Source organism: Aythya fuligula, chromosome 3 (genome assembly GCF_009819795.1).
Source record: "Aythya fuligula isolate bAytFul2 chromosome 3, bAytFul2.pri, whole genome shotgun sequence".
Classification (NCBI taxonomy): Eukaryota; Metazoa; Chordata; class Aves; order Anseriformes; family Anatidae; genus Aythya; species Aythya fuligula.
The window spans coordinates 50,902,753-50,917,179 of record NC_045561.1 but is presented as its reverse complement, the minus strand read 5'-3'; the positions used below and the strand labels follow the sequence as shown (position 1 = coordinate 50,917,179).

Sequence of the window (14,427 nt, the reverse complement as noted above, 5' to 3'; positions counted from 1 at the left end):
TCTCGCTCCTCCACAAAGCACTCAGACAGAGGGGCTGGGGTGACATCCAGGCTCGTTCACTCTCCCTGAAGATGCTCCCAGAAGACACAGACAAAGCTCCAACAACACGCACTGCCGAGGCACCATGGTAAGGCAGGGAGGAGTTGAGGGAAAGCACTGTGTCTGTCAGCTGAGAGGCACACGCCCTGCCTGGCAGCTGGAGAAGCTGTCTTGCCTGGAGGTACGTCACGCCAAACCAACTGCACAATGGGCAGAGTGGGAGCTGTCCTTTCGCTCTGTGCTGGTGTTGGTTGCTGAGCAGGAAGGCATCGCATCACGGTCTGGGCTTCTAGGCACTATTGGAAACAGAAGGAAAATTCAGTTTAGACTATGTATGCAAACAGATCTGATGACTTTTCAGGTAGGTATTCTTGCAAATGACTAAATCTGCAAGGTGTGACTTCATCTACCCATCTATCCTCATCTGTCCTCATCTAACCCATCTACTCATCTATCCTCAAGATCACCTTTGAAAAACACAAAGCTGATGTATAGCCTCTCCAGTTCTACGGGTGTCTGTTGTGTAACCAAGTAAGAATAGGAATTACCTGTTGTCCCCAAAGGACATAAAAGATCTGATGAATGGCTAAAAAGTCATTCCTATTTAGGCTGTTACCTGAAAAGTTGGGAAGTTTCAAGGAAAAGTTATGGGGAACAAAAAATTTTCACAGAACTTGTTTTGTCTTCTTATATCTAGGGCCAGTGTTAGAGCAGGAAAGAAGGGAAAAAGGGTTAAGACAATTGACTAAATTGTAATTGGTGTCTTCTTCACACCCCTCCTGTGCAATGTTGGGAATATCACTTACCCACTTGCAGTATCCGTTCCCAGTGTATGAAATGGGGATAACAGCACTTCTTTACCTCCACTGTGGATCAAAAGGATAAAGGTATTAATCATTTTCCAAGATGCTCAGACAATATTGTTAGTGCAGAAGTACCCTACGCAGACTGACTTTGGGAAATATACCAAAGTCTGTGGTTTGTTCAAATGCAAAACAAATGGATAAGGTAAAAATAAGAAAGGCTTGCAGCTCTTCAGGGAGGAATGGGTGCCTCATTGTCACTTCTTCAGCAAATCTCTTCAGCGTGATCTTATGAATCTTGTCTTCTTTGGGGAATCAGGGAGGAGACCAGCAACTGTGTAGTTGGTCTCCCCTTCCTCCTTCCCTTCCTGAGTTTACTGCCACACAAGCTAGACTGCAGGTGCCCAAAGGAGAAATCCCCATGTGCCATGGGAAGCTGTGTTCTGGACTTTCCCTTGCATCTGGCACAGGCTGGAACAGCCTCTGTTTCTCTCCTGCACCTGATCTGGAGATGATCATGAGTTCAAAACTGGGAGATGCCATTGGCCTTTGCTATCTCCTGCACTGTCCTGGCATCTGAAAACTGTGGCAGCGGCTCCCTTTGTGGCACTGTACCTGAGTATTACGCAGCTTGCTAGCAGCAGTGCTGCACTGAGGAGCATTCAGTTCAGTCAGCTTATCCACAGCACTCAGCCTGGAGAAAAGTGTGCTGAAGGATCAAATCCTTGTCTCAGATCTGCTCCTGCACTTCAGAAACAGGTACAGGCTGCGTGCTCTGCCAAGTTTTTAGGTAGGGTAGCATGGGAAAAGCTGTGAGAGTGCTAATTAAATAGAAGCACGTATGAAGCAGCATTTTATTTTAAATCACGGTCTCAAGTTCTCCAGATGAGACAAAGACAAAACGAGAGTGAATTTGTGTAACACTTCAGCTGGATGCTCTGTGTAATCCTAGTGTTTAGACCACTGTACTTAACAGCGTTGCCTCCATGTACTCCTGCTTTTCACAGCCCTAATTCCCCCTCAATCTAGCAGATTTCTTTGCCGTTCTCCTTTCTGCCCATCTGATAGGAGGAAGGGAACTGAAGGATGGTGAAAGTCTGAATAAAACACACTCCTACCATGCCTCGCTGACACCAGTGTTATTACTTACCCTTACATGACAGCTAAATTCGTCCACAATCAGTTAAATGCAAAAACAGACTTGCATTCTTCCTTTATGTACTCAGAAAAGGAAATCCACATGTTTATATTCAAAATCCACATCCAAATATACCATTGGTGAGATCTTACCATTTTCCAGCATGTGAAAGGCCGAATACATGTTTGCAGAAAATCCTCCCCCCTTCCCACCCCACCGTTGCCCCCAGAGCAACCTTCCACCCTGCCTCCAGGCTCCTGAAATGTGGCAGCCCCACACACTCTGCCATGACACGACTGCTGTGGCATGCAGGGACAAACTGAAGAAAAGATACAAGCGTTTTTCAGTTGGAAGTGAGACATTAACAGCTGATTTATGCTGGCTGAGGAGCTGAGATGTAGCTTTCAACCTTCAGCACAAGATCCCTGCCATCTATGTCTAACCTTCTGCATTTTTTCCCCGGTGTCTGTCACCAAGTGGTCTTGTAGCACACTTCACCTCCGTGCACCTCAGCAGAGCCTAATTCTGCAAACACTCCCTTGGGACACTACACTGTAACAACAGAAGTGGTCCCAGCAGTGCCAACACCACTGGGTGTGCGTTTTCAAGCATCTCACCAGATGCTCTTCATTTTTTCACATGGAGTCTGTTTATAGAGGTCTATACATAACAAGGCTCAGTTCTTTTTTCTCGTCTTGGCTCATGCAAGCAGATTGATCAACACTGCTTTATATATTTGCTCAAATCTTTGCAGTAAAGGCTGAAACCTTAAAAAATAAAAAGAATGGTGCAGTATTGTATTACAGTCTAGTTGCCCTCAGAAATGTTGCTGCTGTCGTTTTAGGCTATGGTCTGCTGTCACAGATGTTCCCTTTCTTAAAATGGAGGAAAAGTTCAGAGCACCATTACCCTTAACTGGGAATTACAGAGCTTTATTTTTTAATAAGATGGGGAGCTCTATTCTCTGGCAGACCACGCATCTTCATTTAATAAAGAGGGTCTAAGTTGGCATGCAGTGTCATCTCCTTTATTAGTCAAAAAATGTACCTTTATATTGAATATTTGTCTTTATTACATCAAATATTGAAAGCAGGACAAGTTCAATGGCTGACATCCACAGATGTGCTCTCTGGTGTTTTAAATTTGTAATTTTCTTTTGTGTCTTTATGACACTATGTACCAGTGGTAATCATTTACAAATTGAAATACGTCAAATATACCATTGATTTCACATACCTTGAGTTCTGCTGAGCTACTTCTCTATGTGTAAGTAGAGAACACTTTAGATACTCTGATTTAGCCACACACCATCAGAACAATTTATGTGGAAGAGAGGTAAATTAAACAGGAACAAAAAAATGCACCATTTGTCACCATCATTGAAACTTAAAACTAAGATTTATTTTTTTTTTTTTCCAGAATGCTGCATTTTAACAATGGTTGATTCTTTAGTGTGAAAGCACTGATGTTTTGCTTACATTAGAACATTGCTTTGGACTTATGGAGCTTTTCAGCCTGGCCATCAAATACCATGTCTAGCAAAATGCTGTGTATGGGAACCAAGCTGTTTTCTTTCTACACAAAACTTCTTTCTACTTGAGCAGCCATAAAGCAGACTACACAAGGTATTTCGGGGAACTTACTGCATGTATCTCAGGTAAGCAAGATAATTCTGCTTTCCATCTCATACCTCCAGGCAGTTCTGGACGCAGAAAATAACCCAGGAACAACCTGCCCCAACCTCTCTGCTGAAGTTTGACCTTTAGATAATAAACTGTGCCGTATAAAATCCTGTTCCGCCTGGTGCCATTCCAACATGTCCCCGTAGCCAGTACACCCAGGCAAGAAAACTAGTGTAAGCAATTAGATTATAGTGCTATGAAGAAAAGTACAAGTTTTATTTTTAAACATTGCTGGGCTGAAAAATATTTGTATGGCTTGTTTATCTTTCAGGAGATGGTAGTGAATAAGTTAAAGAATATTTCATCCCAAAACATACGCTGCTTTCATTGATAGCTAAGCTAATGTACACATATGTTTTCTTATTTTCATAAATGTCAAGCACCCGCCTTTTTCCCCCACAAAGATTTACAAGTACATGCATGGCACTTCCTACAAAGCTGTCGTGGGCTAAAGGCTTAAAAACAATGTTGTTTTTTTCCTTGAATAAGAAATATTCATCAGACCAAAATATAATCATTTAAATCAACTTCTTCCTGAGAAACTTAGAATTTGGAATGTGCTGAAAAGTTTCAATAAATAAGTCAAAGATTAACCAGCTTAAAACGTACCTTTTAACAATTACGTAAAATATATTTAATGACAGACAAAAAAGCCGTAGGACCAGGAATCTTAGATGCTATGTGCCAGATAAATTTATGAAGTACCATTCGAGGAGGAGAGGCCAGGTTGATTGTTAAGAAAAATACAACAACGTTAAAACCTAGCAAGTAAATTGTTTAACAGTTTTTGTATTTAGGTTACAAGTAGTGATGGCTGAAGATACCATTAAATAAACAGATAAAAATAGACTTTACAGTAAGCGGCAGTGAACTTGCAGGAAGGGTGAATGTGTTAAGTGACTGATTATTCTGTTACAATGTTGGCAAAAAGGATTCAAACAGAACTTCTGAAAGGTGAGAATATTAATTTTCTTTCCAAAATATAACAATTCCACAGTGTGTAAACTAATCATTACTCTTTCAACGTAATTTCATAGAAACCACTTAAAATATACAATGCAGCAGATTCATATTTTAGCTAACATGTTAGTTGTTATCTGTGCCATGTTCAGCTTTCTTTAATGCACTCCCTCATGGCAGCGCATTGCTACCACCAACCTGGGATGTTAATCATGAGAACAGAGTCTTCTACGTAGCATTTTCTGTAAATAAATGTCTTGTCTTAACACGATTACACTTCTTTATTCTTGTTCTCTATGTGTAGGTACGGTAAAGACTGCTGATGAAGACAGGCCATAATGGGTATTGGCTCTCAGCAGGCTCACGGCCGAGGAAACCCTTGAAAAGCACATTCGAGCTTAGCCTGAGTTCATGTGCCTCGTCCATCACAAAATAACTTTTGCTGTTAGTTCAAACCGAAGGATTACCGTGGAGACAGCAGGCGTGCTGCTGAGACAGCCGCAGGATAGGAAGCCAATAGTGCCTGGCAGATGTTTGAGAGGGCACGAGCTGGACACAGGTGCTTTACTCCAGAAGTCTTACTGGGTGGGACTCATGATGCAGTTCTTCAGCTGTGCTCTGGGACAGGAATTTATTGCTATTATCCTCTACTGGTTTAGCTTCCTCTGGGCCTAAGGGTGCACAAGAGGCCAAGGCCTCATTGAGACCCCCAGCCCCCCCTGTTCTGCTGTGGAGCAGGGTGGCTCTGCCCATTGCGGTGTGCAGGTCTGTTGGTTCTGCACCTGCAGCCCAGGCAGATCATCACTGGGAACCCCGGGGACACCTACCTTAAAGACAACAGCCTGTTGCATATGGGAGCCATCCCCATTTCTCCTCTCAGCCAACCCTATTCCACTTCCCAGTGTTTGCTGGTAATACTTGTAGTGATCAGCCAGGGCAGGCTTGCACAGTGCCTCTCTCAACAATGCATCATTGAATTGGCTTTGGTTTTACAGAGCATAGCTTTTTCTTTTCGTTTTATCATTCTGAAGTATTTCAGCTAGGGAAGTGGAGTGTCTCCATGTTGTTAATTTTACTTCTAGCCACACTAGTAGCAGATGTTTGCACTGGTGTGGCAGCTGCGCTGTGCTTCAGACACGAACAATTAAATTCTGCGATCACAGAAGCATTGCTTATGTTGAATCAGAGCTCCATACCCTTTTTTTTTTTTTTATTTTATTCTTTTTTTCAATTGAGCAACTTTTTCTGCATCTCTACAAATACTCTCCCTGAACAGAAAAAACACACTGCACCTTTTCCACCAGAGTCTAATAGAAACGTACTCAGCTGCAAGGAACAAAACTGCAGTTTACATAACCCTGCCCCACAGACTCTTCATTCTTGCCATTCACTGACCTGGTAGCTTTTTCCGCTCTATGAACTAGAAGGGCTTACCAGAAACATCTAGTTCCTGTAACTTGCCTTATGACCAGCCGCATTAATTTGCCAGAATAGTAGACTTGCTCCTCCCACACTGAGCAATTCAGAAGCCATTATCTAACCCACTCTTGAGCCTGTTATCCTTGGACGTGCACACACGGCAAAGGCTCTGACTGCATCACTGGAATACCAGTGCTCTCTGGGCAGAGAGAGGCACTCTTCCCAAATGGCTCACTGCCTCCTCATTTCCGTAGTTAATGCCGCAGTATTATGCAATGAAGACTTGTTTCTGGAGAAAGAGAGAGATGAGAGTCTGTAAAATTCACCTTGAAATAGTGCCTAATCTGTTCTTTTATGTTTTGCAGATGCCCAGGGGACTGTTGTGTACTCCAAAAGTTATTTTGTGATAGACAGTAGATACTTCTCTCTTGAAATATGCTATAGCAAGGAATCTATGGAGCCAGCACAGTACAGTAACATCAAACCCACAAAACCAGGCACCTCCCGATTGCCCCAACATGTGGGACTGCTCTGTTTCGTTCTGTTTTAAATGCTGCTGCGCATTAACTCAGTTCCTTAAAGAATTACTTTTAATAATAATTAAAAAATCTTAACAAAGCTGGAGGGGTAACCAGAAGAGAAAGGATAGCTCTTCCATCCATCACCTTTTATAGATATCCTCTAGCCACTTTTCATCATCTTCTTCCTCATCGTCTATGGGTTCCTCTGTTTCCAGGGGAGAAGGGATGAAGAACTCGGGTCTGGGACGTGGTTTCCTGATAAGAGACTTCAGTCCAAACTTGCGCTTTAGCAGGTGGAACTGTTCTTTGACATAGTAATAAAACTCATATTCATATCTCATGCGTTGGTAGAGGATCTGTATTGCTTCTGGAGAGGGGACGGTCTTTTTCACTGTCACAGTCAGATTGCCAAGTTTCCTATGTTCTGTAAAGAAAATAAGCCACATGGTGGGTACTGATTAATGAGACCACCTAAACCTTTTTTTTTCATTAACATTAAAACTTGACTGTACTGCATTACTGGCACAAATGACCTCAATCTGCCTCCTTAATAACGTAACTACTCTTAGTGATTTGAAGTTAGACTTGCATGTTTAAACATGGCTAGTTCGCGCACAGCATTTGGCATTGCAGATAGTCGCTGAGGATCTTAACAGGCAATGGTTATCTGCAAATACAAATCAGGTCACACCAATTATGAGCACAAACTACATTTAGGGAAACACACATAGTACCTAATTGTGCACTAATCTTGCCTAGCTTTGGAGATTTTTGCTGATGCATGTGAAATATATATCCAACACACAGCTGAGCTGAACTAATCATTTACTTCCTATGTGGCACAGTATGCCGTGCTGCAGTTGTGCTTTATGACTGTTCAGACCTAAGCGGATATGTATCCGTCTGAATCCATCTCAGGCTAGCACCGTTGCATCAACAGATGACACCCCAAGACTGAATGTGCCTGTTGACTTTGTCATCTTGATGCACATATTAATTACACTAGTACATCTTCCTATCATGTCCTGGGACTGGAAGATTTCAGTACGTTTCTCTTCACCTGATAACTTTTGCATTGGTCAACCGAAATAAAACACAATTATTGCTGATAAAGATTTAGCAAAAGCACTGTCTTGCCTCTCTCTTTGCCTCCTCTCTCAATAGATTATTTTACCACTAGAGATTAATTTATTTGAATAAGGTGCAAAGTAAACCACTTCAAGGATCCATTTTGCTGTTTTCTACCAGATGGCAACAAACTGCTGGACTATCCCAAGTATATTCTTCTTCTCCAATACAGAAATGTAACTGAAGGTCAACCGCGAAAAGAGCAGAACAATAACCTCTGGGAGTACTGACCCCCCTACTACAACTGTCTTAAGAAGAAGTGGAGATGAATGTTACAGTGATGAAGCAGTAGCCTCTGTCATTAATCAGTTTTTCTGAAAACACAGTGCTCCAATCCAGCAAAGTTCGTGTGTTACTTTTATATAAAGTGACACCCATGGAAATGATCCTAATAGCCTTAAAATACCCCTTGGTCCAGGCTAGGCAAGATGAATGGGACTTGCCATGTAAGCAAAGAGTAAGACAGCAAGACTCAAGACAGCAAGTGCTGCTGGGCTGGAAATTCTCCTATTCATTTGGTTTTATTATGTGAACACATCTGGTGCAGAAGAAAAAAAATGTATCTGAAAGAGGTATTTTCCCTCTCATTTTTGCTTACCAATTATAGTACAGCAATTTGTAATGGATATTATACAAAAAGAGAACAGGTTGACTAGTCTACCAAACTTAATGTGGTTATAAATCACAAAAAAATGATTTAAACATTGATTTTATTTTGCATTTGTACTTTTAATTCCTTCTCTAAAGGAATAATGGTTTTCATTATTTAGTGACAATTAAAACATGCTGTTCTGTTACTAAATGGAGCTTTTACACCAAACTTCATAATTTTTGGCACTGAGATGTCTTTACTCATATATCTAAATAATTAAACAGCTTAGTGTACAGAGTTTTTGTTCTTTAATTACAACAGTACCGGTGACATGATCTATACTTACTGACTGTTCACAGGTTGTCAATTTGTATAGTTTTAGTTAGGAGTAAAACTATTAAAATGCATAGAAGTTGACTTTAAAAACAATCGGGGGGTGATCTTTAATATGCTGTCTAGATAAGAAAAAGCGTAAAGGAAGGCTCATGAAATATTTGCATTTAAAACTGGCATTAGCGTAAAAAGCTAATGAATGGGGTCAAGAACTTATTCTCTTCTACACTGCCTACATCCATAGACTGAAATAGACTAACAAAGGTCTCATGTTTTTAAAATTTTAATTATTCGTTCATGTTGTCATTGATGGGCATTAGACAAATGCGTTCAAGGAAGGACACTGTACTCAGCCTGTCCTTGGGTAAGAAAGAAAGCAAGAGCTGTCTTCTTATGATGATTTAGCACTTCAAAAAATTCCTCATTCTGGTGCTTAGTTGGTAGCTTCCACCAGCTTTGCAGTCTGGTTTTCTTTACAAACTCAGCAGCAAATATACACTACTAAATATTTCATTTATTAAGTTCAAGCCTTTATACTGCTTGCCAACTGCATTTTTATTTTACGTAGGTTATTTCTGTTACAGAAAACACCATTTACATCGCTGGAGAAAGCTCTTTATTTATACGGTCCCTCCAGGACTCTAACTGGGAAAAGCCACTTCTTAAGGCACCAGCTCCCTTTGGTGGCTGCTCCTTCCAGCAGAGAGAGGCACTTGTGTTCGGCCCAGGAGTGCTGCCAACGATGACAAGGTGAAAAGAGCTGGGCTGTTTTCTTGGGGGGGGAGCAGCACAGGGTGGGACCAGCCAAAGGGTGGCTTACTGGTGCTGTGCCAGGCCAGGAGCAGCCCGCCAGCACCAGCTCGGCCAAAGAGCCAGGTGCTGCATGCCACCCTCGCAGGCAGGCACCGCCGGGGGAGAGCCAGCCAGCAGCTAAATACACTCAAGCTGAATTTGCCCGAGCTTTGCAATTGCAGTAAGCATGACATAGAGTATCTGGATGCGTGCAATTATTCTGTGCTCTATGAACGTACCTATGTGCATATATTGATATATACAGACAGAAATGCACATGCTCTGAAAGGAGAAATGTATATTCTCTGTCTCCTTTCAGTTTGCCTCTCAGTGTAACTATCAGTAACTGCAGCGTTTAAGTAGCTGTGAGATGCTGCTTGTTAGATAGGACTAGTTGGGACTTCAGGCTTAGCATTTTGATAAAACAAGTTTACTTTTTTTTTTTTGTTACACTTGAATTTTATTTAGACTGGTTTGTAATCTTAAATATACTTGAAAGGCTCTTTAATACAAATATGAATGAAATCACAGAACTGCCCCTTGAAGTCACCTTAACCACTTCTCATCGTATAAGCAAGATGGAAAAATTATGTAGATTTGGCTTAAAGCCAAAATAACAATCTGCATATGCTACATAAACCCAGCTGTCCCACCAAAGGACCCCATTTTATGACCTTTGAGACAGCTAACCATATGGAGGGCAACAAACTACACCATTTACTTTTTAGGGTTATTTTTTTAAACTGTGTTTGCTTTGGCGTTCTTTTAAATTACTAAAAAGAATGTACTATACAGTAACCAAACCTCCCAGTACTGCCTGCTCACTCCTTGAATTAACGTGGTGAAGACTAAATTGATACACAGATATGGGTGAAGAAAATTAAATTCTTCTGGGTTACCAGGTGATTAATATTTACTGTTACTTTCCCCACTTTCACTTCTCCTTTCTTCTCTTTTTAATTAAGAACTCTGACATTACTCACTGCAGTAATGCAGTAATCCAAACCGTAGGGGAAGGAGGTTTTTTTTTTTTTTTTTTTTTTTTTTTTAAATTTTGTGGCTTGAAAAACCTTGGATTGCCATATTTAGACAAAATGATCCTAAAGACTACCTCCAAAGAGAATTTATGAGTTGTGCTTTCTACCACGAGGTGCGCACTCCCAAGCTTTGCTCCCAGCTAAGCAGAGCTGCGGGGAGCTGAGCGGCCTCAGGGGCCAGGCCAGGCCATGCACACCAGGCCTGGGCCAGCTGTGGGTAAGCAGAAGGTGGAAAAACGCTGCCCTGAGCTCTGCTGCTCCAGGACTGAGTGAACACGATGGTTGTCAAAGATAGAGCAAACTCATTTCCTGCAGCCACGCAGGGAGGCCCCCGTCTCGGCTGCACACAGCTGAACTGCAGCACATACCTACTTCTCCATGGTTTTAAATGGAAAGAAACGAGTGTCGCTGTGGTTGGGCATGACGTACAAACCACCGAGGGCCTCTGCTTGGTGTGCCACTCAAACGAGTGAAAAAAACGAGCCACTAAAACAGGACTCTGGTGGCTGTGTGAAGGGCAATCTCCCCTCAGAGTATTTAGCTGCAGCTCAGCTGAACATTTTCAGGCACCACTTTTTCAGACTTTAAATTTTTGCTGAGCTCTCGAAGGGCATCAGGGAAATGATGTTTTTGCGAAAGCAGAGGAAATACCTCTGTTTGGTCTTTCCCTCGGGCAGGGCCTGTTCCTGGGCCAGGTGGAGGAGGCAGGCAGCGGCCCATGGCCACACCGAGCTGGGGTGGTGCAGACCTCTCCGAGTCACCAGCTGAGGTGATGGGTACTAAAACGGGAAGCTGATGAAAAAATAGGCAACAATTTGTCCCACAGCATCTACTAGCTCTGTCTGAAATACACCAAGTCCCTCTTATTAACCTCCTTATTGCTTGTATGCACCGGGGGTCATACCAGAAACAGAAGTTAGCTCTCTTCCTCTCAGTTAATCTCATTAACAAGATAAGGTGTAAAATTTAACAACATTTAGATAAAGATTAAACATTTGTGTGTGTACCGAAGACAGTTACACTAAGCTCACTAGCAATACTTGCTTTGTTTCAGTATTTTTATCTTAATTGCTGTGTTTCCTTCATGGCATGAGACAATTCCCAGCTCCAGAGGATTAGAAAGAAAACTCTACCACATTGGCACACAGTAATGGCCCATCTCTTAATTGTCAGATACGTATCTCTGTGAAAAGACAGCTATCTGGAGGTACGGAAACACCCCAAACTTCAGACATCTCTGGTCCTAGGCAAATCTGACGTCCTTATTATCAAGCAGGGATCATGGGAGCAAATACACCAGATTGTAATTAGTTCAGACACTGCAAATTGACTGTCTATGAGAGCGTCTGAACCAGGTGGGACATCACAGCAGTTCTGTTTCTACTTTGTTACCACTACAATGTATAAGGAAACCTCAGGGAAGAATAATATCACTGTTAACCTAACATAATTTCATAATTTTATTAACAGTAACATGGACAAACTGCAGGGAGCTCAGAGAATGATAACCTAGCAGAGAAAAATGGAGGAATGCCAAAAAAGAGATTAGCCAGGAACGGCTCACAGAGGCATTCTGAAAGACACATAATCAAACAATTACTTAAGCTGAAGGATATAAACACCAAGGAGGCAAGGGACAAAACCAGAACAAGGAGGAAAGAGGAAAGGGAAGGAGGAGGGAGAAAGGAAAATAAAAGGGAAAGGAAATATTAATCATAAATGTATGAAATACATCAGTAAGGCTCAAATCAACAAAAGAAATATCTTCCCGTTGTATGCATGTAACACATATTAGGAATATATTGCAGAGATAAACACTGCACTGGTCTGGCCATGGACTGGACAAAGTAACAGTGGTATGTATCCAACAGTGCTCTGTAATACCGCTTAAGCTATCAAAGGCATCATATCACTATTACAAAACACTTGCGTTACAGCACATTCAACAACACAAATATCTATCTTTCTCCATACTTTCTAAACAGACACCACTCTTTGAGGTCTCTTCTCCAGCTAGAAAGTATTTACATGTGTCATGAAGTCTCCAACTCTCCTCTTGGAAACTTTTCACAGTATTATGCTCATGTCTCTACCCGTTCAAAGCTGTGGATACAACAATGTGCATTTCCAGCTGACACCTCAGCTGACTCTCCTGTATGCTCTGCCTGTGGTGCCGCCCAAGCCTGGAAACGTGCTGTATCTCACACACAATCAGATAACAAATCTCAACAGGATCTTCTAAGAGACTCCTTTTCTTTGGTTCAATTTATGCATTGCATTCCCAGTTAAGATAAGTTATCACACACACCAAAAAAAAAAAAAAAAAAGTTGAAAATTAACCCCCATTGGTAGAGCGAAGAGGCAAATTCTTATGAGAATGTGGTCAGGTACTTTTACTGCTGTTTAGCAACTTTTGAGCTGAAACTAGACAGGGTTGGAGGTGCCAAAACCAAAGTCATCTGCAGAGGAAATGCCAGGATTCTCTAGTTCAAGCTGCTGAGAGAATTGCTAGGTTTGCAGTTCATATGAAATTCTGAATATATCTTTTATAGCTGTATAAGTATTACTGAATGAATCCAGTCAACCTGACAATCTGACAAAACCACAATTTAAAAATAGTTTCTTACAGATGATCACTTGTGAACACTGTTACATAGTAGGTTAGGCAGATACTACCAATATTAACTTTTTTTTTTTTTTTTCAGAGAGAAGAGAAAGTTGGAGTGATCGAGACAAATTTCAGCTGTGTTCATGAGCAGGAAAAGCTACACCACAGATATGTAACACAGAAAATCTGCAAACAGAAATACAGCCTGAGACTTGAGCAACTTGAACGGGCATCTCGCCTTTGTGCTTCAAGTCACAGTAGACCGATATGTGTGATTTGTGTCCACAAAAAGGAAGCCTTGGAAGAGGCATGCAGAGCAAGCTTACAGTGTCTAAGTGGGATGGAGTGAGGTGGAGGTGTCTTTATTTCCATATATAGTATTGATGAGTGCAACTGGCATATAGCATTCAGCTTTGTAACCACATCCTAAATCAGACAGGATACGAAAAGAGCCTCGGAATGAATACCGGGGTTGGAAGGAGGACTTTAGAGAAAGAAGATACATTTGCTCTGTTCAGCTGACCAAAAAAAGATAGAGAGGTGACTTGTTTACAGCATCCACGTACTTTCATGGTAAGAAAACTACAGATTCTTGGTTGGAAGTTGAAGCCAGAGAAATATGAACTGGAAATAAAGCACAGTTTTTCAAGTGGTGAAGGTGATTAATCACTAGAAAAAAAAATAAAATCAGTTGATTAGCCCTTGGTATTTTGGTGTTTTTACATCAGAACTGGATAACTTAACCAATTCCAGTTACTGATCTCTCTGTAGGAGAAATTGTGTGGCTGGTAGCACAGAAAAAGCCAAGCTAAATGCTCCAGTGGTCCGTGTAAGACTTTTATAGCTGCAGATTTCAAAAGTCTTGCATGTCTCAGCTTCCAAGCCTGCAGCACCACTTCTGAAAGCCTTTTCTGAGTGCTTTTGAGACACCTAAGTGAATGTCATTTTAAGAACATTTTGAACACCTAATTTGCTACCATTTTCAGTTCTTGGCTGTTCAAAGCCCAGGGGTCACCACCCTGCAATATCAGGCCCTGGGGGACTGTGAAATAACAAACACTAGGTTAAAATAAAAGTTTGAGTACATGATCTTAAAAATTATTAATTCTAAGTGTTGCACCTTTCTAGTGCATACATATGACTGCTTATTGCTTTATATGAGAATAACTACTGAAATGAGAAACTAGAGCAAAAATGCTAACTAGAGCTAAAGTAATTGCCAATAAAAAAAATGCATTGCCAAGGTAAAACCACGACTGATATGGTATAATGGGGCTGGAAGATACGCAATACTGTATGCAAGTGGCTATTAAAATGGAGAAAAAAAGAAGGTGCCAGTTCTCTTCTCCCTTGTGAGAAGGCTGCTGGTTCTAAG

The 14,427-nt window shown here is 41.4% G+C and overlaps 1 protein-coding gene across 2 annotated transcripts in view; it reads right to left on the bottom strand.

The window, feature by feature from the left end:
- Positions 1-2,993: 2,993 nt before the first annotated feature.
- The window catches only part of UST (uronyl 2-sulfotransferase), a 160,626-nt gene continuing 149,192 nt past the window's right edge, over positions 2,994-14,427 (bottom strand). Inside the window, exons 8-9 of one of the 2 annotated variants that reach the window (XM_032184695.1) lie at positions 6,707-6,986; positions 2,994-6,330 (exon numbers count right to left, since the gene is read on the bottom strand). In XM_032184695.1, coding sequence (XP_032040586.1) covers positions 6,273-6,330; positions 6,707-6,986 — 338 coding nt within the window. In that variant the 3' untranslated portion in view covers positions 2,994-6,272. Of the gene's footprint in view, positions 6,987-14,427 lie in introns of both variants that reach the window. The other variant, XM_032184696.1, reaches the window with a different exon arrangement.